This window comes from Kogia breviceps, chromosome 5 (genome assembly GCF_026419965.1).
Source record: "Kogia breviceps isolate mKogBre1 chromosome 5, mKogBre1 haplotype 1, whole genome shotgun sequence".
Classification (NCBI taxonomy): Eukaryota; Metazoa; Chordata; class Mammalia; order Artiodactyla; family Physeteridae; genus Kogia; species Kogia breviceps.
Window position 1 is genome coordinate 143,718,529 of NC_081314.1, and position 21,882 is coordinate 143,740,410.

A 21,882-nucleotide genomic window follows, 5' to 3' on the forward strand; every position below is an offset into this window, starting at 1 on the left:
CTTAAGGCAATAATAATAATAATAATAATAATAGTTCAAAAAATAAAATATTCTTGAATGGGTATTTTTGCCACATACTGTTAACCAAGATTGGTTTTTGTTACTTTTAAGGTATTTAGAAGACATGGCTAAATTTAGGCACATTAGATCATCATTTTCCAAACTAAACCATAAGTTAATTGGCTTACCATAAATTAGATAATAATAACTATAATCCAAAAAAGAAATCACTTTAAAATATATATCTTAGAAGTGAAAATATATATTCATATATTATGATGCAGTAATCAACCTTAAGGAATATATATCACTGTGTGAATATATAGGTATAGAGAACTATCTGAAATGATCCTCAAATATCAATCCTAGTTATTTCCAGGTTTTAACTTTTTGGATGATTTGTTGTCAGTACTTTTCAGTTGTGCTTGAATTTTTAAAATATCTTTTTTAAAAATTAAAACAAAATAATTAAATAACCTTTTAAAATCAGCCAAATAAAATAGCTAGATTGAAACGGTGGGGGGACAGCACATGCTATCCCTCCAACACCAAAGTCGCGTATGCAAGATCACTCAGTGAAAGTACATATTCCCAGAAATGATATACAAATCAATTTTCACGTTAGTGCCATGTGTTTGATAATCATTGGGATGTTTTATCATTTCAACATATCCTGAACAATATATCCTGGCTGATTTTAATACAACTCTTCTTTCCTTAATTTGTCAGTACTTTTTTTGTTAAAGCAAAAATTCCTATTAATGAATTTCATGACTAATAATATGTAAATCAGATGGATCAAAACTACCACTAAGAAGAACAAGAAAATCTGTCAAAATATATTAAAAAAAAAAAAAAACGGTTTGAGCGCCCTGTATACCTAACAAGGCTATGAAGATTTACAGGACCAATACACGAAAAAGGACACAAGCAATAAAAAAGAACCCTAGAATTTCCCTCTGGAAGAGGAAGCTGAAAGGTTTAGCAGGTAAGCAAAAAACTGACAGACTAAACTCTTGAGTTATGCTAACAAAAATTGCAATTCGGACTCTCCGATGTATAGGCAAACACCTCAAGCTTCAGCTGTTAGCCCAAAGGGCTATAATCTAGACCTATAGGTAAACTACAGATAAACAATAATCCCAAGAAACTAAAAGCCCATCCTTGTCTGGGTTAAGGTAATACAGGCTTGAGAGTGGCCCTAGTAGCCTACGAGAAGCAAATTAAAATCTTCTCTGGAGAAGAAATGCCATCCTAGACTTCAAACCACCTCTAAAATCTAACATTCAATCAAAAACACAGGCAACAAAGAAAATGTGATTGTAAAACAATGAGAAAAAAATCAACACAGAATGCAAACAGATTAACAGGGGAACAAGATACTGAAATAATGAAATTACCAGAAATGGGTTTTTTAAATAACCAGGGCAGATTTTCAAGAAATTAAAATAATGAGAACTTCAGCAGAAAACTGAAAACTCTGGAAAATTCTGAACAGAAAAATACAATAACTAAAACTAAGAACACGAGGTTATTAGCAGGATACACACAGCTGAAGAGAACTAACTAAACGGAATATATTCGGTCAGAAAAAAATTCAGAACAGCAAGAAACAGCCTAAAAACAAAAAAGACAGAAAATAGGGCTTCCCTGGTGGCACCGTGGTTAAGAATCCGCCTGCCAATGCAGGGGACACGGCTTTGAGCCCTGGTCCAGGAAGATCCCACATGCCATGGAGCAACTAAGCCCATGCGCCACAACTACTGAGCCTGTGCTCTAGAGCCCGCGAGCCACAACTACTGAAGCCCGCGCGCCTAGAGCCTGTGCTCTGCAACGAGAGACATTGCAATGAGAGGTCCGTGAAGCGCAACGAAGAGTAGCCCCGCTCACCGCAACTAGAGAAAGCAGCGCACAGAAACAAAGAACCAAAGCAGCCAAAAATAAATAAATTTATTTTTTTTTAAAAAGACAAAATAAAATGGAAAGACAGGAAGTAAAGGATAAAAACATGTACTATGCAAACACTAGCCAAAAGAAAGCTAGCAAAGCTACATTCATATACAAGAATTTGAAGAATAAAGCATTACTAGAGATAACTTCATACTGGTAAAAGGTTCAATTCAGTAGGAAAAAGGGAAATTCTAAATACGTACACACCAAATAACAGAGCTTCAAACCACACAAATCAAAGTAAGTAGAAACAAAGAAATCTACAAGCATAGTGAGACTTTAATACTTACCTCACTGTAAGCAAGAGTGCAATCGTTTTGAAACCACATGTGGCATTAACTACTAAAGTTGAATATACACGTATCCTATGCTCCAATAATTTCACTCCAGTGCATATACTCAAAAGAAATACACAGACGGATACCAAGAAATATGTACAAAATGTTGAAAGCAATATTATTCCTAACATACTATTCCTAATTCATATTCCTAATATGAAAACCCAAACGTTCTTTAAGAACAGATTAAACAGCAACATTCTCATTAAGGGAATACTGTCCAACAGTGAAAACAAATGAACTTCAACTACTCACAACAAAGATAAATCTCACAAGGGCAAATGCAAGCCAGATACAAAAGATTACATATACATACTGTACGATTCCATTTAGATCAGTGTTTCTTATCCTTTTTTTTTTAACACTACCACTACCCTACAGGAAACTTGACTTTCTCCTAATGTGCTCCCTCAAACTGTAATACCACAGACATACATACAGTACATAAACACTTATGTAGTATATCTGTCCTCTGTACCTAAACAGATTAAGTGTAAGGCTTAGCCTTCTTATCCAATACAGGGTTTAAAATAGATAATATTTTTAAGACAAAAGCTAAATTTAAATTTTTAAAGCTCTCTGCATTTAACTTTATAACTTTCTTGAATAACTTTTGATGTAATTTAATTACACAGATTGTAATTTATCAAATTACATATCCAAATTAGAAATTTCTGAATACATAATAGCACAGTAATCAAATTTTAAAAAATCTTTCAAAACAGGCTTCCCTGGTGGCACAGTGGTTAAGAGTCTGCCTGCTGATGCAGGGGACACGGGTTCGTGCCCCGGTCCAGGAAGATCCCACATGCAACGGAGCAGCTAGGCCCATGAGCCATGGCCACTAAGCCTGCGCGTCCGGAGCCTGTGCTCTGCAACGGGAGAGGCCTCAACAGTGAAAGGCCCACATACTTCAAAAAAAAATCCTTCAAAACTTTTCCAGCAAAAATAAAACAAATGAAAAACTTTCTTAAAAATTTTAGTAAATTTAACTTTGAAGGTTTTTTATCATGAGAAAATATCCTAACTATAGCTGAAGATACTCAGTCAACATTGTTTTCTTTTCAGTACTTGACATAATAGATTTGAATTATTTTTAAATTAAATAAAAAGATAGAAACTATTTTTATTTAATTCTCAAAGCCCAAGTCATAAACAAAAAAACCATGCATCAAGGCAGTTAATGTGGCAGACAGGCATGCACAGGCCATTTCTCACAATATGGCTACAAAACTAAATGATCAATTAAGAGAATATCTTGCAAACACAACCATTTTCACCATAGTTTTGTAGCACTGATCGTGCATACATTTTGTGTAAATTCCATTAACTTGTTAATGCTTCACATATGATGGTCAAGAAATTAAACACTAAGGAATAAGATTTTCTCAGGTAGGGTTGGGTTTTGTTGCTAACCATTGTGACATCTAAAATTTTTTATAAATGCATGATTTGGAAAACATCAGAAACAGACAAAGCTAACCAGCATCTTTAGAAGTCAAACAGTTGGTTACCTGCAGGAGAAAGGAGAATAGTGACTGGGAATGGATACAAAATGCTTTTGATGGGCTGGCAATGTTCTAGAGGTTACTAGACAATAACATTTTTTTTTTAGGCCGTGCCATGAGGCATGTGGGATCTTAGTTCCCAGGCCAGGGATCAAACCCGTGCCCCCTGCATTGGGAGCTCAGGGTCTTATTAACCACTGGACCACCAGGGAAATCCCAACAATAATTTTCTAGAATCCTTCATCACTGTTAGGCATTAGGCTATTTCCCACAAGTTTCAAGCCACTATTCCTAACACCTGTACAACTTTATGTCTACTATTTTAAATCCCAAACAGAAGACTAATATTACTAATATTCTCATTGATCAAAAAGAAAACTATAAATTTCAGTTTAATTTCTAATTTGTTTATTCCTAAGGAAATGGAATTTAGGTTACCTTTTGCGAAAGATGGAGAGTCTTCCTCTTTCTTCCAATTACATAAAGATTTCTTTCTTCTTCACCTTTCTCTATTCTGAAGTCTTCCAACTTCCTACAAATTTAAGTACCCAGCTATATTAGTTGCTGATAAATAAAGGATATATAGAGAAAAGAACTAATCATTATGATTCTGGGAATCATAACTTAAATATTTTTTTAATTAATACAGAAAATTCCTAAAGTTATAACAAAACTTAAGGCAAACTACACTTCTCTAGAAATTTAATATAACCAAAATCTCAGAGGCAGCCAGGAGGTCCTATTTTTCATATCTAACACAGAAATATTCATTCATTTATATTTTGATTGGCCCTATGAGGACCAACTCAAACAGAATCTCTCATGTTAGCTACTCAAAACGTACCTATGATTTTCCAAGATTGCAAATCCATTCTCTAAAGGATTCTACTGTATCACTCAGAATCTCCTTCATAAAAACTCAAGTGTATTTTAGAATAGAGTTCTAGAAAGAGCTATGCTCTTCTTTGGGAAAATTATACTGCAGCAGCTAGCTGACTCACAAAATCCATTCTTCTTTCTTCCTTAGAAGCAAAATCCCAATTTTCATCTAGGCTCTTTGCTGCTCTAAATAGAGACTGTATTACCTTGCCTCCTCTGTAGCTAAGTATGGCCATATGAGGACATTCTGGTCAATGAGTTATGAGGAAACATGTCATGTGGGACCATTAAGTCTGCTTAAATGAAATTGCTTCAACTAGAAATGTCCTTTTTGCTGCCTCCTGCCTTCTCTTCCTTCTTCTGGCCTAAATCTCAACCTCTATCACAATATGTGATAGCTATTATAAAGTCCAGCTATCTTGGACCTTGAGGTGACCTTAAGACTAGAAGCCACACTCTTAAGATGGATATCAGAAATAGAGGAGCCTGAGTCCCTGATTAACTGGGGAACCATGATTCTAGCCGTAAACTACTTCCAGTCTTCCTTTATGTTAAGAAAATAAATGCTCGTTTAAGGAACTATTCTTCAGGACTTTCACTCCTGATACCTATTTGCTTCCCTTGATTTTGACAACAAAAAGTATCCTAAAATGACACTTTCAATTCTGATGACCATGCAACTCAGACATAATTTTAAGGCTTAATTATAGAATGCAGCATACACGACAGTGATTTTCTGTATTTCTCATCCTAATTCCAGATTTTGCTTTTCAGTAGTTTATCGTATACTTATAAACATCCTTAAATTCACTCTATGACATGTAAGTATTATCCAATATTACTCTACCAATCAACTGACTCTTCTGGCTAAACACATGAAAACTTTTACAAAATTATCTTCAAGGTATTAGTTATTATGAGACACAAACATAACAGAATACTGAAACATTTTACATATCAATGAAAAACAGTATTTGCTGCCTCCATTCTGATAACTTGAAAATCAGTACATTACAATTCAGTACAAGGAAAACCCTATGATCCACACTATACTTATGAAATATCATTTCTCATTAAAAGAAAATAGGGCCTCTTAAAAGACTAATCCTAAGTCTAGGTCAAGAAATTTACAAGAAGAACCTATAACACCCTGCCATGCCTGACAGCAAAGATGCTACGCAAGGCTACTACATCATTTCAAAAGGACTCAGGGGCTTCCCTGGTGGCGCAGTGGTTGAGAATCCACCTGCTGATGCAGGGGACACGGGTTTGTGCCCCGGTCCGGGAAGATCCCACATGCTGTGGAGCAGCTGGGCCCGTGAGCCGTGGCCGCTGGGCCTGCGCGTACGGAGCCTGTGCTCTGCAACGGGAGAGGCCACAACAGTGAGAGGCCCACATACCACAGGAAAAAAAAAGAAGGACTCAGGAGCCAACTAGAAGAAGCTCCTCCTGGCCAGAGATCAAAAAAATTTAAACATTAATAAGGACATTAGAAATAAGCTAAATCACAGCAGTGTAATTAATACAGTGAAAAACACAAACACACAAATTGGCCACTGCAGAATATAAAGGAATAAATCTTTATTTTGAAGGTAAATAAAGCAAAATGAGCAGGCAGCTATCCTGTTTTTTATACACAAACTTGTTTTTATATACAAACTTTACTACTGGATAATTAAATAGTAGATGTAGGTAAATTTTTATTTGGAAGTATCCAAGATAATAAACACTTCAGCGCTGAAATATCACTATTTTATAATCCCTAATGAATTAATGAACCTGGGCAGTGAGTATCAGCTCCTGCCAGCATCACAAAAAAAAAAAAAGAAAAGAAATAAAGAAAAAGATATTATATGCTTTCTGATGGAATTTTACCACTTATGAAATAGTCTTGCAATAAACTAAAAATATGACATTTGGAACAACTGTAAATTTAAACACTGGCTATTTGGTTCTACTGAGGAATTGTTCGTTTTTTAAGATATAACAATGGCATTATAGTTAAGACAATTCCTTATCCTTAGAAATTACATACTGACATACTTTCAGACAAAATGATATTATGTCTGGAATATCTTTTAAAATAATACTGAAGGGAGAACAGGGGGGTGTTTGTATAGATGAAACAAGATTGGTTATGGAGTTAGAGAACAATTTTGACGTTTTCCTACCACAATTAAAATACATCCCAACCCATTATTAAAATATATGTATATGATTATTTATACCACTAATGATTAAAATATGTGTAAATAACCATACAGATATATTCTCACAGATATAAGCAATATTAATAGATATCCTAAAACAAACCTAAATATGCCTAGTGGTACCTCTGGCACAACCACTCTTCGCTTCCAAGCCTGCAGGTCACGCTCTGTCGCCATCTGACTACGTGGAGCATTCTGGTGCATCTGACGAACACCTTCCACTTGTCCACTACGACGCAGACCAATATTTGGAGGGGACTGGATATCTAAGCTTAGTCTTCTAAAACCTAGGGAAAAATTGTCAAGAATGATTACAAAACAAACTTCAATCTATCCTACTAAGATACAAACCAAAAAAGAAAAGATCTACTGAAAAAACTTTGGAACAAAGAATCTTAATGTGACTGAGATCAAAATGTAGGCTACATGGGGCCACCTTCCCTGGTGGCTCAGTGGGTTAAGAATCCACCTGCCAGTGCAGGGGACACGGGTTCAAGCCCTGGTGCATACAAGCATTTTCTATAATAATGTTATATTTGCAGTCCTAAAAACCTCGCCTTCCTCAAAACTGCAAACTAAAAACACATCTTTCTGGAAAAATTAGCACTGCAAATAGATGCCTCAAACTGTGGTGGCTTTATAATAAGAGCTCTAACAACAAACATTATTTGTGACTTAAAGAGATAATCTAAGCCACCCAAGCAGGCAAACTGCCAGAGCCCATTATTTAAAATTCACAAAAATGCAAAGTGGGGAAATGCTGGCAGCACCTGAATTGGAGCTAGGAGAGTGGGTAACAGGGCAATGCAGACCACATCAAGCCCTGAGCCTATGCAGAGCTGATGAGGTAGACACAGGAGGCAGGGCAACCTCCCAAGAGCTGGAAGTCACAAAGGATGGAGACCACCCTGGGGGGATGTGGAGTGAATCGCAGGCAAAGTACTTGTTTTCTTGAACCACAGGGTGAAGGGGATCCTGCTACTAATGCAACAAAGAAAACTGGGGGCTATATCCTTTCCTACGGGAGGCTATTAAATTCTACTCCAAACACGCCAGCTCTCCTTGCTTAGGGTAAAACTCAAATATGAGTGAACAAACCTCTTCATTCTTCTATGTACAGCATTCCATTCACCAATCAAATGTGAACCAAGCTGCCCTGCGCAACATATTATACTCCAGCTATTAAAAATGACATTAAATGCCCCTGCTATTAATCCAAAATTTATATTAAAATATACTGATGTTTAAGAACACTTTTTGAATTGAGAACTAAAAATAAATTCTAATTTTTTTTTTTTTTTTTTGGCTGCACTGGGTCTTTGCTGCTGTGCACAGGCTTTCTCTAGTTGCAGCAAGTGGGGGCTGCTCTTCATTGCGGTGGGCAGACTTCTCATTGCCGTGGCTTCTCTTGTTGCGGAGCTCGGGCTCTAGGCACATGGGCTCCATAGTTATGGCCGGTGGGCTACAGAGCGCAGGCTCAGTAGTTGTGGCACATGGGCTTAGCTGCTCTGTGGCACGTGGGATCTTCCCGGACCAGGGCTCGAACCCATGTCCCCTATGTTGGCAGGCAGAACCACTGTGCCACCAGGGAAGCCCTAAATTCTAAATTTGACTGCCCAAGTCATAGTATTATTCTCCAACAATCTGAAGAAAATATATGTTATGTATCACAACATTACTTGTAATAGCAAGCACGAAAAATAATTTAAGTGGCCATAAACAGATTAATTACAAAGACTGGTTATTCCACACAGTGGAGTACTATGAAGCTATAAAAAGGAACGAAGACGAGCTCTGTGAATGGAAAGAGAGTGACTTCTAGCATAGGCTGTTGAGGGAAAAGAGCAAGGTGCAGAAAAATGCACACATATCTTGTGCCTCTTGCTCTGATGCACTGAGAAGAACACAGCAACTATGCAGTATTCTTACCTAAAATGTTTAACCTGAATCCAATTATGAGATAATCAGACAAATTCAAATTGAGGGAAATTCTGTGAAACAACAGGCCTGAACTCTTCAAAAGTACCAGTGCCATGAGGGAACTGTTCTAAATTAAAAGAGACACAATAATTAAGCACATGGACCAAGGCTTGATTAAACCCTAAAATTTTAAAAAGCCATGAAGGACAATTTTGGGACAAGTGGGGAAATGTGAAGATTGTACATCAGAGAGCAGTACTGTATAGTCTGTACATTGTGTACTATTATAAAGTCTGTTGATTGTGATCATAGTATTATGATCATATAAAAGATGTTCCAGTTCTTGGAAGATATAGAATGAAGCCTAAGGGATAAAGTGCACATCTTACTCTAAAATTTAGAAAAAAAACATACCAGAGAGAGAGAAATTCTTTGAAGTGTATAAGAGACCCATACAAGACTGTTAATAGCATTTCTGTTTGAGATTAGCAAAATCTCAAAACTACCCAAAGGCCCATCAAGAGAATGAATTAATAAAATCATATATACAACAAGGTACACAACAGTCAAAATTAATCCAATGCAACAAGTGAGCAATCTTAAAAATACAGCACTATGTGAAAACAATTAAGTCCCTTTATAAACCTTTTATAAACCTTTTGATAAAGTTAACCTTTATAAACCTTTGGATAAAGTTTAAAAACAAATGCTTTTTATTCATACGAGTGTCAAATCTATTTTTTAAAAGGCGAAGAATCAACATGAGATTCAGAATAGTTGTTATCTTGGGATAGGGAAACAGGACAGGACCACATAAAAAGATGTAGATTATTATCATGATTTAAAACAAATAAAAGAGGAGCATGTGTAAACGAACAATAAGAGTATGTCAAGAACAAAGTTTTGATAGACCCAATTCTGTGCTGCTAGAATCCAAAACAGTTAAATATATAAAAGAAGTAAAACTTAAAGTATAAGGCACTAATTTTAAAGTCATATTTTAAAGAGAAAAAAATGAAACGTGTAGACATAACAGTAGCTGCAAATAAAAATCTAAAGCACTGCAAGTTCCCCGGCAGTCCAGTGACTACGACTCCCTACTTTCATTGCCGAGGGCCTGGGTTCGATCCCCGGTTGGGGAACTACACAAGCCGGGATTTCCTGATGGCACAGTGGTTAAGAATCCACCTGCTAATGCAGGGGACATGGGTTCTATCCCTGGTCCGGGAAGATCCCACATGCCACAGAGCAACTAAGCCCGTGCGCCACAACTACTGAGCCCACGTGCCTACAGCCCGTGCTCCACAAGAGAAGTCACCACAATGAGAAGCCCACGCACCACAACGAAGAGTAGTCCCCACTCACGGCAACTAGAGAAAGCCTGCGCACAGCAATGAAGACCCAACGCAGCCAAAAAGAAATTAAAAACAAACAAAAAAGATCCCACAAGCCATGCAGCCAAAATAAAAAACAAGTAATAATTTTTAAAAATCTAAAGCCCAGTTACGAGGCAGATTAGATGAAAGGAGGATCAAGAGTGAAAGGGCAGAAAGTGCTGAAGAAACTGTTCAGAACACAGCACTGAGCAATAAAGAGACAGGAAATTCTACAGCATTTTACAGCCTCTCAAATCTTCTCTTACCTTCCACAAGGTTTTAGCTTTTCCAGAGTGAGTTTTCAGTTGCATAACAATCACCCATCTCTTCTAGATTATTTCCACTAATATAATTATTACTACATTCCAATATCAAGTACTTTGCCCTGAAAACTCACTTCAAGCTTTCTGATTCAATAAGAAACATTAGGGCTCAGTTTTTTAAGGATTATAAAGGAAAGGAAACCTAGTGTTTCCTTTAGAAAACACTTTGTTCTTTACTCCTATTTATTTAATGTAATTTTGTAAATACTCTTATTTTAGAGCAAAAAGATTTCAATAGCCTTTCACAGCACTTGAAATTCAAATGTCCATTTGTTAGTCCATCAACCTTACACCTAATAAAGCTACCTCCAGACTACTACTCAAGTTGTAAGTGTACATTGCTTAAGGTTTTTTACACTGCATGTAAGGGACAATGACTTCATTTATTCTTCAATTTCAATCCAGCCATATTAAGGCAAAATATCTCTCATATATTTATTACCTCTTCGGGGTGTTTCTTCCCCATTTGAAAGTCCACTTTGAACAGCATCCTGACCTGCTCCCATTCTCTGATCTTGCTGCTGCTGCAACTGTCTTATCATTCCATCAAGAACACTGGACTCTGGGCTTCGTTCACCATTGTCATTGGTTTGTAGGCTTATAATTTGTTCAATTACCTCTCCATCACCTGCAAATTCAATGAATGAATACGAAATCTTAATACATATGAATAGGAAAAACTTTCAATAAGCTACAATTAAAATTACATTAGCAACTGTCAGAATTCTTGTTTTTCAAAAATAATCAATTAAAGATATCCTTTATATTCATAACTAATTAAGTCACAGAAAAAATTCAAAACAAACCTTAGGGTACTAAGTACCACAAAAACCTCAACAGAGATTCTGAAATCCCGAGAAGTGAGCATCTGGAAACACACTTGAGTGAAAGTGAAAGTTTTGTTTTTCTGTTTCACATAAATGTCCCTCACTTATACAAGTATTTCATTAAAATCTTATTTCCCAAGGTCTCTCTGACTATAACAACCAACAATGTGTGATTTCTGATGCAGAGAAAAGCAGTGGCATTTCTTTGTCTTATGAAATAAAAAAAGAGTATGCAACACCTTTTAGGCCTTCAACAAATGACCACTCCCAACTCCAGCTCTCTCCCACCCCAAATACGCACAGTTGAGGGAGGCAGCTTCCACATGCCTCTCCCACCAAGCTTAAGTCACTCTTTCAAACAGGCTTTAAGCATAGACATAATCCTTCACGTACAAAATCAGATATTTTCAAGTGTCTTTGTTTCTTTATTTTTCAAATAATACATTTTCAGAGATATTTAATAGGTTCAGTTAGTGTTAATGGATAAAAAGTGTTAGGGCTTCCCTGGTGGCTCAGTGGTTGAGAGCCCGCCTGCCGATGCAGGGGACGCGGGTTCGTGCCCCGGTCCGGGAAGATCCCACATGCCGCGGAGCGGCTGGGCTCGTGAGCCATGGCCGCTGGGCCTGTGCGTCCGGAGCCTGTGCTCCGCAACGGGAGAGGCCACAGCAGTGAGAGGCCCGCGTAGTGCAAAAAAAAAAAAAAAAAAAAAAAAAAAGTGTTAGATGGTTGTGGGGTCTTGAAATTTACCTAAACATTGACATTTTCATGCAAACAACTCATTACATATCCTCCCACCATAAAACGCATCTTCTTTGAACATAATATATAACATGGACCACCGCCCCACCAGCTTATAAGCAGAACCTTAACAAATCGAAATTAATAGGGTATTAGGCAAAAAGAATGCAAAGATATACTTGCATCCATAGTAACACATCAGAAACTGAAAAACGTCATATACTATTTCAGGGGGAAAAATGCTTCTATCCTCCTATCCTACTAATCTACTTTTAGATCCCTTAAATCTTACTGATAACATCTCCATTTTACTGTGGAAATCAATGAAGAAGTTAGAAGAGCCAAACAAAAACCATGGAAATTTTTTGATCACTGTCAAAAAATGAACTAAGACAGCAAGAAGTGGAGCCCTAATCTAAAAAGATAACAAGGGACTTCCTTGGTGGCACAGCGGTTTAGAATCCACCAGCCAATGCAGGGGACACGGGGTCGAGCCCTGGTCCGGGAAGATCCCACATACCATGGAGCAACTAAGCTCATGCACCACAACTACTGAGCCTGAGCTCTAAAGCCCACGAGCCACAACTCCTGAGCCCACGTGCCAGAACTACTGAAGTCCATGCACCTAGAGCCCGTACTCTGCAACGAGAAGCCATTGCAATGAGAAGCCCTTGCACCACAACAAAGAGTAGCCCCCGCTTGCCACAACTAGAGAAAGCCCGCACGCAGCAGCGAAGACCCAACAAGCCAAACATAAATAAATAAAATAAGTAAATTTCTATATAAAAAAATTTCGTAAAAGGATAAAAAGACTTCAGTTAGAACCAGGAATAACATAATATCCCTAAGATCACAACATGGATCCAAAGGGAAAACAGCAGAAAAGGAGACTTCTAATCCTCTCCCCTCCCCAGAAAAACCCTATGTAACTTTTCTTTCACAGCATTGAACTTAAATGTAACTTGGGAGATATCAAGAATGATACTTGTTTCTACTTGGCATAATGCAGTCACCATTCAAATACTAAAGAAGGGTTCTACACATAAAGGCTTAAGTACTACAGTGCCCTTCCACTATAAACAACTACAACACTGAAAACAATATATATGAACGAAGGGCTTTCAGATATTGGATAACAGCAGGGGACTGTGATCCCTGAGTGAAGACAGCGGAGCCCAGTCTTCTGACTGCTCCAGGTAACAGCCTGGAGGCAATCTCCAGACTACAGAACAAGGAGAGGGGACCCAAGTACCATCCAGAGGTCACAATGAGTTGAGAAACAGAGGCCAGAGTTTGAGAGCAGGGGAAAGACTAAAATATGCAGGGCTGAATATCAGAAAGGACTGGATTGCACAGAAAGCTCAGAGGTACACAATGAGGAATCGATTCTTTGGCTAAATAATATGTGCACACATTGGTTAAAACTCCACCATGCTGGGGAATAAAACATGAAAAAGCTAAGCCATTTTTTAAAGCCAAAAAATTGCCAGAACTCTCAGAGGGCTGGCAACAGTACATGTTCCCACTAGCCAGAATACAGACTTCAGACACAAACAAGAACAATTTTAAGCATATTTCCAATTTTAACACTCAGAATATTTAAAGATGTGTGTCCAAAGCAGTGGAGAATACAATGACTGCGAGTAGTTTGGTGCCACGGCCTTTATTTGTTCTCAAGTACCAAATGTTTCACCCACCACTGCTTCTTCATCAGTGCAAATGTCACAGGTAAAAATGATAGTTCCATATTATTATGAAGATAGTCATAACCTCTAAGACCCCATAAAAGGTCATGGATAAAACCATGGGTCTGCAAACTACACACTGACAATTTAGGCCCTAGAACAACCATTAAAAATAAGTAAGACTGGGTTTCCCTGGTGGCGCAGTGGTTGAGAGTCCACCTGCCGATGCAGGGGACGCGGGTTCACGCCCCGGTCCGGGAAGATCCCACGTGCCGCGGAGCGGCTGGGCCCGTGAGCCATGGCCGCTGAGCCTGCGCGTCCGGAGCCTGCGCTCCGCAACGGGAGAGGCCACAACAGTGAGAAGCCCGCGTACCACAAAAAAAAAAAAAAAAAAAAAAAAAAAATCAATGGATCCTAAAAGTTTGAAATAGAACAGGTTATTTAAACCACAAGCTACTTAATAATTACAAAGAGAAAAAAAATTCATAGTGGAAAACCTTGGCAGATAGCAAGTCAGCGTCACCGATAAGTGCACAAAACACAATCATAAGCATCCTGACATGATACTCCAGGAAGGCTACAACACCATTTATGCTGTCTTCTTTCCAAAATGCATAACCTGAACTTAACCAATGACAAATGAAGTTAACGCGCAGTCCCAAATTAAAATCTATATCAAGGGAGAAAAAAAAGCTATAACAGGCATTATTAAAACAGTAATATTTGATTAGACTACAGATTTGATAACAGTATTATATAATTGTTAAATGTCCTAATTTTGATAACTGTTTATGATTACATAAGAAAATATCTTTGCTCTTAGAAAATACATACTGAAGTATTTAGGGGTAAATGGACATGAGGGCCAGAACTTAAGTGTCAAATGGTTCAAAACAATAATATATATCTAGAAATACAATAATAAAACAAAATATTAAGGACTGGTGAATCTGAAAGTGTAGGAGTTCTTTGTATTATTACTTACATTTTTTCAAATTAAAAATTAAACAAAAAAGCCTTAGAACTTACTTGTTGCCACATAACCTAGCTGTGGAACCAAATGTTCATCTGCAGAATTTTCTCGGCCTGGTACTAATCTCTGATACTTAGTTGGATGAGGATTTCCATCTACATCTACCAAGAATGGTGGAGGCATAAGGTGAGGAGCCTGCTGAGTCTGCTCATCTAAGACATAATTATTAGAATCCCTAATCAGTGGCCGGTAGTCAGTATGGAAGAACATCTGATCGGGAATCTAGAAAAGGGAAGTTTACAAATTGATAGTTTGAGGTTTACACATGTTAAAGAAAATAAATTATTAACCAGTTAACTTTATTTGAAAAGACAAAAAATTCAAATCAATACATCTAACCTATTTTCAAAACATCGCTTATAACTATTTTACATGCTATAAGAAAGTATATGAAATGACCTTTTCATATGGCTTGCTGCATCCAAAACCAAATATCAGAAGGTGACCGTGAGAATCTGTACAGGCAAAATGCTGTCCATCCTGTGAAAACTTACAGTCAAATACAGCTCCATGTCCTTGTCCTTCAATCTAGGAAACACAAAGGGAAAAATGTATGATCATTTCTATGTAAGAGCTTTTGCTATATCAACTTCTGAAAAAAAAAGTTTTAAACAAATTTTTCATTAAGCACATGTTGATATTTTCAGAAAATAAAATTCACTTTAGATACCACTAGCCTAGAAAAAAAATCTCGAAAGATCTTGTGAGAATTAGTTCTCAAACTGATCAAATGAAGGATCATAAACCAATCCAAAATGAAGGCTTTCCTTACTTCTTACATGTGAATGACAATTTCACAGACTTTTCTTTCAACGTATAACAAAAATCTTTTGATTAATAACCTACAAGGGAAATGATTAAAGATTAATAAAGTTTGGAATTCATGAACTAAAATCCATACTTTTATGGAGTTTAAACTTTCCACTTAGATGACTAAGTGGAGATGCAAAACCTGTAACGCTGCAAAGTCTCAAGGGTGCATGTGTAACTGCCTGCACCTGCAACTACCTTATTTCAAACTGCCACAAATTTCAGGAAGGATACTCTAAGTGCATCACGAATGCTGCCTTAAACGGATAACTTTTAAAATGTTTTATTCTTTTTTTAACTGTAAATTACAGTAGTTTAGTATTATCAATTTATAGTTAAATGAGTTGTTTCATTAACTCAATAAGTAGTGTAAAGCTATACTTATTTGTTGTCTCAGCCTATAACTTTCCAATAATTAAACTTTAGGACAAGTTAAATCAGCGTTGGAAAAAGGATTCATCCACCCAACTAACTGCCAAAACAAACTCACATACATACCTAAACACCCGCTCGAAAAGCAACAATCCACTACTGCTATACCACACATGAGTGAGTGCCAAGTAACACAACGGGGGAAAAACGTTAAGGTATTGGGATATTTAGGGACTTGCTGAATAAGATAATCCCTGTATACAAATTTGCATTCTCTCATAACATAAAAAGGAAAAAATGTGTAAACATTTTCCCTCTTATTACACAGATTCACCCGCAGGGTCCTTTGAAGAGCCACCTCCACCACCGCCCAACCCGCACCCTGGCACCACTGCACACCTCTGGCCTGAGACCTTCAGTCCCAGGAAAGGAGGGGAGGGTGGGGAGGGGAGAGCCCTTGGCTGGTAAAGCAAAGATGGTGGCAGCTACTCTCCTATCATACGTGTGGAACTTACTGCACCAAAAGCTTTGTTAAGGGCACCTGCTGAGAAGGACGTTTTCCCAAGTGGGCAAACCTACCTAGGCAGAGCAAGACAGACTCCGGTTTTTTACCTGCAGTCCGAAGAGACCTACACAAGGATTCCTGACAAAATCCGACCTGCAACTGTGCCTGGAGAACACTTCAGTGTCACATTATGTTAACTATTTACTTAATGAAATAATGTTTTTGTTAGTAGTTTACAACCCTAAGTAATTTGTCTAGCATTAAAGAATTAGGAGACTCTCATCTGAGCAGTAAAGGTAAGAAGAATTCAGTATACAAGGCCAATTTTTGGTGTCTGACTGGAAATAAGATCATTGTTGCCCATTTGAGACTTTTTTCAGATTACTCTTTGGCTTAGAGGTTATTTTAGCTTATATTCTGTTTAAAGCCTGAGTTAATGTAGTTTTCTGATTTAATAAATTTAGTATGTAATGTTCCTATCAAGTTTTAAAGTCTAATTAAAAGATGGATGTACCTATGAATTTGAAGGCCATAGAAAAACTGAAGGCGGCTTAGTTCTTTTTCCAGTAATGTGAACAGAGATGCAAGTTTCAGAGATGCCTAATGATGTACGTGGGTCAGGCTATTTGAGTTGTTTTAGTGCACTTAATGTTAATAAATAAAAAACTGTATTTTAAACTGTTTGTTGAAGAAACTGTCCAGTGTAAGCACATTGAAATTAAAATGTTAAGGTCAAAAAAATGAACAAAAACATGGAACACATGAACTAAGATGGTCTTCAATCAAATATCTAAGAATCATTCACCTATAGGATGCTATTATACTGCCTCAAAAATTAATTATAGTTTGAACTGGATCTCAATATAAACTGAAGAGTAATTTTATAAAACCTATCATATATATATATATAAATCAAAAGTCTTAACAATGTACAAGCCTTTTTACACATTTCCCTCAGAATTTATCCCAAAGAAATAATCAGGGATCTACCTAAACAGCCATGTATAAAAACATTCAAAGTATTGTTAAATGTGCATATTTTAGAAACCACTTAAATACTCAACAATAGTAAATTAACTATATAGGTAACATACTTCTAAGATATGCCGAATTTACCGTCAAAAATATATTTGCAAATTCTTAAAAAATATTTAAGGGTTTGAAAAACATTCTTTACATAAAATGAGAAAGGATTACAGAACTATGTGCAAGAATGCCAACTAATAAATATGTAAAGAATGATGCCATTAGAAAGCCTTCGATGGATACTGATATTTGTGAAAGTTTAATGAGGAACCAGAAATTTACATAGTCTCTGAAAAAATCAGTTTAAACTTTACAAAGAAAAAAACAACTATCTTAAAAATCAGTGGGGAAACTTGGCAGATGCCACCTTAACCAAATATTAATAATTATCACCATATAACAGTGGAACATATAAATATCATGTGCCTTCTAATACAATGCATGGAGGGCACACTATCATTTGTTTTATTACATCAAAAAAATGTGAAACAGTACTGAATCATGAAGAAATATCAGACAAAACAGAGATATCCTGTAACATTACTTGCCTGTAAAAGGGCAAGATATAGGGAAAAAAAAAAAAGGCAGAATTATTGATCTTACAAAACTAGAGACACATAACTACTTAATACAATGCATGATCATGAATTAGATCCTGGTCCAAGGGGTAAAATGTAACTATAAAGGCATTATTAGGACAACTGACAAAATTTGAATGTAAACCTGGATTAGATAATGCTATTTTATCAATGTTAAATTTGCCTATTTTGGTAACTGTATTGTAGTTATGTATAAGAAATTCTAAAAACATGCAATAAGATCGTAATCTGGTTTTCAAATACTCATGTGCAAAAAGAAGAAACGCTGAAAAACAAACAATGATGTTTGATTCCCTAGATTTTTTTTTTTTTTTTGGCCGCACCACGTGCCATGTGGGATCTTAGTTCCCCTGCGTTGCCAGTGCTGAGCCTTAACCACTGGATGGCCAGGAAGTCCTTATTATCAAATGTTTTAATAAATTTAAATAGTGAAAAAGTTGTGTGAATTACCATAATTTTGCCAATTTAAACAGAGACGGGGACAAATTCACACACACCAAGCTAAATAAATAAAGTTTGAAAATCTTTCCCTCATGTGAATTAGTTATACAGATTAATTTCACATTTGTATGTATGTATGTATGTATATATGGCTATCAGATATTTATCAGACTAACTAGTACCCTGATTTCTAGAAATATAAACTGCCAAAATATGCAGATCAGTTTCTGGCTACACTTCATTATCCAAATACTTGAAACAAATGCAAACATGCATGAAGATACCTCTCACTCCACTTACCATATTAAAATAATGTTTCATCTTGGTGCCTTTTGTAATATCCCATATGAATATGCTGCCATCATGTCCTGCAGATAACATAATTCTGGAATCAAAGGGATGTGTCTCCAAAACAAATACTTCATCAGCATGTCCCTTTATTCAACAAAGTCATACAGTTAAGGAGGGTTTGCAAGTTATAAATTTAAAATTAAAAGCCCATATTGTCACAGTGTATAAGAGTTTTAAAATATACATTAATGACAGTAATTTATACATTAGTATATATACACATTTCTATTCATTCGATAATATAAATGAAACATGTTTATTAAAAATAAAATTATAGTTCAAAATTTTTTGATTTGTTATATTTTATAAAAACTACCTACCAATAAGTTATGAAGCAGTTGTCCAGTGTAAGAATTCCACACTTTGAGGACATGATCATTCACAGCTGTGACAACGATGCTATCATTCTGATTCCAAGCTATCATTGTTACTTTGGGTTTCATAAACCTTTCCTCTTCTAAAGATAAATCTCTAAGGAAAAAAATATGAAATGTGCAATGCTGTATGTGCAGGAGGCTGTACAATGTACACAATCCCTCATCAACACAAAAATAACTAAAATAATCCAGCTCATGTCCATACCTTACCAACTCGACAGAGAGTTCATCACATCTGACCCGCAAAAGGTAATCTATAAACAGATAAGGGCAAAATCCCGAGCGGTAAGGGATGATTTACAAATAGTTCGGAGACTGAATACAGGCAGATTTCAGAACACCGCCGCTGCTCATAAAAGCAAGGCTTTTTCTCTCTACCTCTCTTCTAATTATTCCCTTCTCCTGACCCCAAGCCCTATAAGTAATACTTTCAACTGTTTCACTCTCTATAGATGACAAAAAACTTCAGGAAGACAGAAAGAAGGTAATTCATCTTCATGACCCCAATGTCTAGTAAAGTGCCTGACACAGACTCTCAATTTGCTGAACTGTAAATGAGCTGCATTCATCTCTTTCTACTTCCCTATAAACTGTTCCTATAGGTCCTTGCCAAGAACGGTCTTGGATACACGTCTGCAGTGTTTTGCTACCTTTATGAAAGCAACATACAAAGCTTCTGTATAAAATACAGCAGTCAGTAGTATGGGGTTGGGGGGACTGGGGGGACCTAGCTGCTTCTGAAATCATAGAGCACATTCTAAGAAATGATTAACCATATAATAAACATGTATTTTAAAGAAAACAGCTACAAGTATATCAAATGAGTGCTACGTAACACCTATCTATGTAAGCACCATGGAACACAAATGAGGAAATAATTCTAACTATAACTAGACTGGTCAGAGGAAGTGTAACATAAAAACAAAAGGGGACTTCCCTGGTGGCGCAGTGGTTAAGAATGCACCTTCCAATGGAGGGGACATGGGTTTGAGCCCTGGTCGGGGAACCAGGATCTCACATGCCACGGGGCAACTGGGCCACGTGTCACAACTACGGAGCCTGTGCGCCACAACTAGAGAGAAGCCTGCATGCCACACGAAGATCCCATATGCCACAACTAAGACCCAATGCAGCCAAATAAATAAATAAATGACAAAATGGAATACAGGCTAAGACCCTCCACGCTTCATTTGAATTTACTAACAGACGTGTTGCATTTCATCAAGTTGATTAGCCAAGATTAGAACACTAAAACAAATATATCCATCAATTTTTACACACAGAAAACACTGCCTTTCAAGATTTGAAATAAGTAAAACTTTAAATGAGAAAGGAATATTTCCACCATGAGGGAAAATACAAGAAAAGTTCTACATGAAGAGAGGGTGACAACAAGAAAAATAAATGGTTTTCAGTCTCATTTAAAAATTTTTATTCAAGTTTTTACAATGGTATTCCTATTGTGCCTAATAAAATAATTGTTCATGGGCGAATACCATTTCAAATGTTCTTCACTGCCACTCTTTCATTATTATTCACTTTCACACTGAGATGCTTCTAAATATCGAGATGTAACATTTTTAAATAATTGTAATGATTTGTTTGTGAACGAGGATTATCAGATTTATAATATGTATTCTTTCCATTCTCTACCACAGATCATTCCACAAAAATATTAATATCAAATTTATTTTCAAATCCAATTGTTTGAGCCACAGCAAAGAATGGGTTAATTTCTCCTACTATTAATAAAAATAAAGCAGACATGAAGGTCTAAAATGTGTAACATTTCTCAGAAAAACTGCTAAGAACATTGATATGCCTTACTCTAGACCAAGCAGTGCTAGAAATTTTCAAGATTTAAAACTGCCAACAATACTTAAAGGCAGGTAGTCTCACTTCCCAGTTGATGAAACAGATTAATAAATATTAAATGATGTTCTCAAAATTATATAGCTATAAACAGTGTAAATGGTATTTGAGCAAAGGTCTGACTCCAAAACACATAATTCTTTCCACTACCTGTATCGCCTCCCAAAATATACAAACCAAAAAAGCAATGTATTTGAAATTTGTAATATTAATCTTGGAAAGTACTAAACTTATCTCAAAGATGCTCAAGATACATTTTTGAGACTTTGGAGGTTGAGGGAGGGGGAAAGTTGGACAAACTTGCTTTCAGTGCCATTTTACAAACCAAAATTTCAGCATACAAAAAGATAAATTTTCACTCTCACTGGAGCCCAATTTTTTTAAACCTAAATAAAGTATGTTTGTTTGCTTTTTTCACCAGAAGTAGCTGTAAGTGACTTCTTAAAAATTCCAAAAATCCTACCTTCAAAAAGTAGAATTTTCTGAAAATTTTCACATTTGATATACTTGAGTTATTTTTATATATTTTTTGAAATAGTAGGCAGGGACTTCCCTGGTGGCGCAGTGTTTAAGAATCCGCCTGCCAACGCAGGGGACATGGGTTTGAGCCCTGGTCCACGAAGATCCCACGTGCTACAGAGCAACGAAGCCCGTGCACCACAACTACTGAGCCTGCGCTCTAGGCCCGCGAGCCACAACTACTGAAGCCCGTGTGCCTAGAGCCCGTGCACCGCAACAGAGT

The 21,882-nt window shown here is 36.7% G+C and overlaps 1 protein-coding gene across 3 annotated transcripts in view; it reads right to left on the bottom strand.

The window, feature by feature from the left end:
- Positions 1 to 21,882, bottom strand: part of BRWD1 (bromodomain and WD repeat domain containing 1) — a 122,781-nt gene that overhangs the window by 53,381 nt on the left and 47,518 nt on the right. For all 3 annotated transcript variants that reach the window (XM_067035122.1, XM_059065272.2, XM_067035123.1), the window contains 7 exons: positions 19,212 to 19,362; positions 18,841 to 18,975; positions 15,187 to 15,315; positions 14,784 to 15,009; positions 10,947 to 11,132; positions 6,989 to 7,172; positions 4,235 to 4,328 (listed from right to left, as the gene is read on the bottom strand). In XM_067035122.1, the coding sequence (XP_066891223.1) occupies positions 4,235 to 4,328; positions 6,989 to 7,172; positions 10,947 to 11,132; positions 14,784 to 15,009; positions 15,187 to 15,315; positions 18,841 to 18,975; positions 19,212 to 19,362 (1,105 nt within the window). The remainder of the gene's footprint in view (positions 1 to 4,234; positions 4,329 to 6,988; positions 7,173 to 10,946; positions 11,133 to 14,783; positions 15,010 to 15,186; positions 15,316 to 18,840; positions 18,976 to 19,211; positions 19,363 to 21,882) is intronic.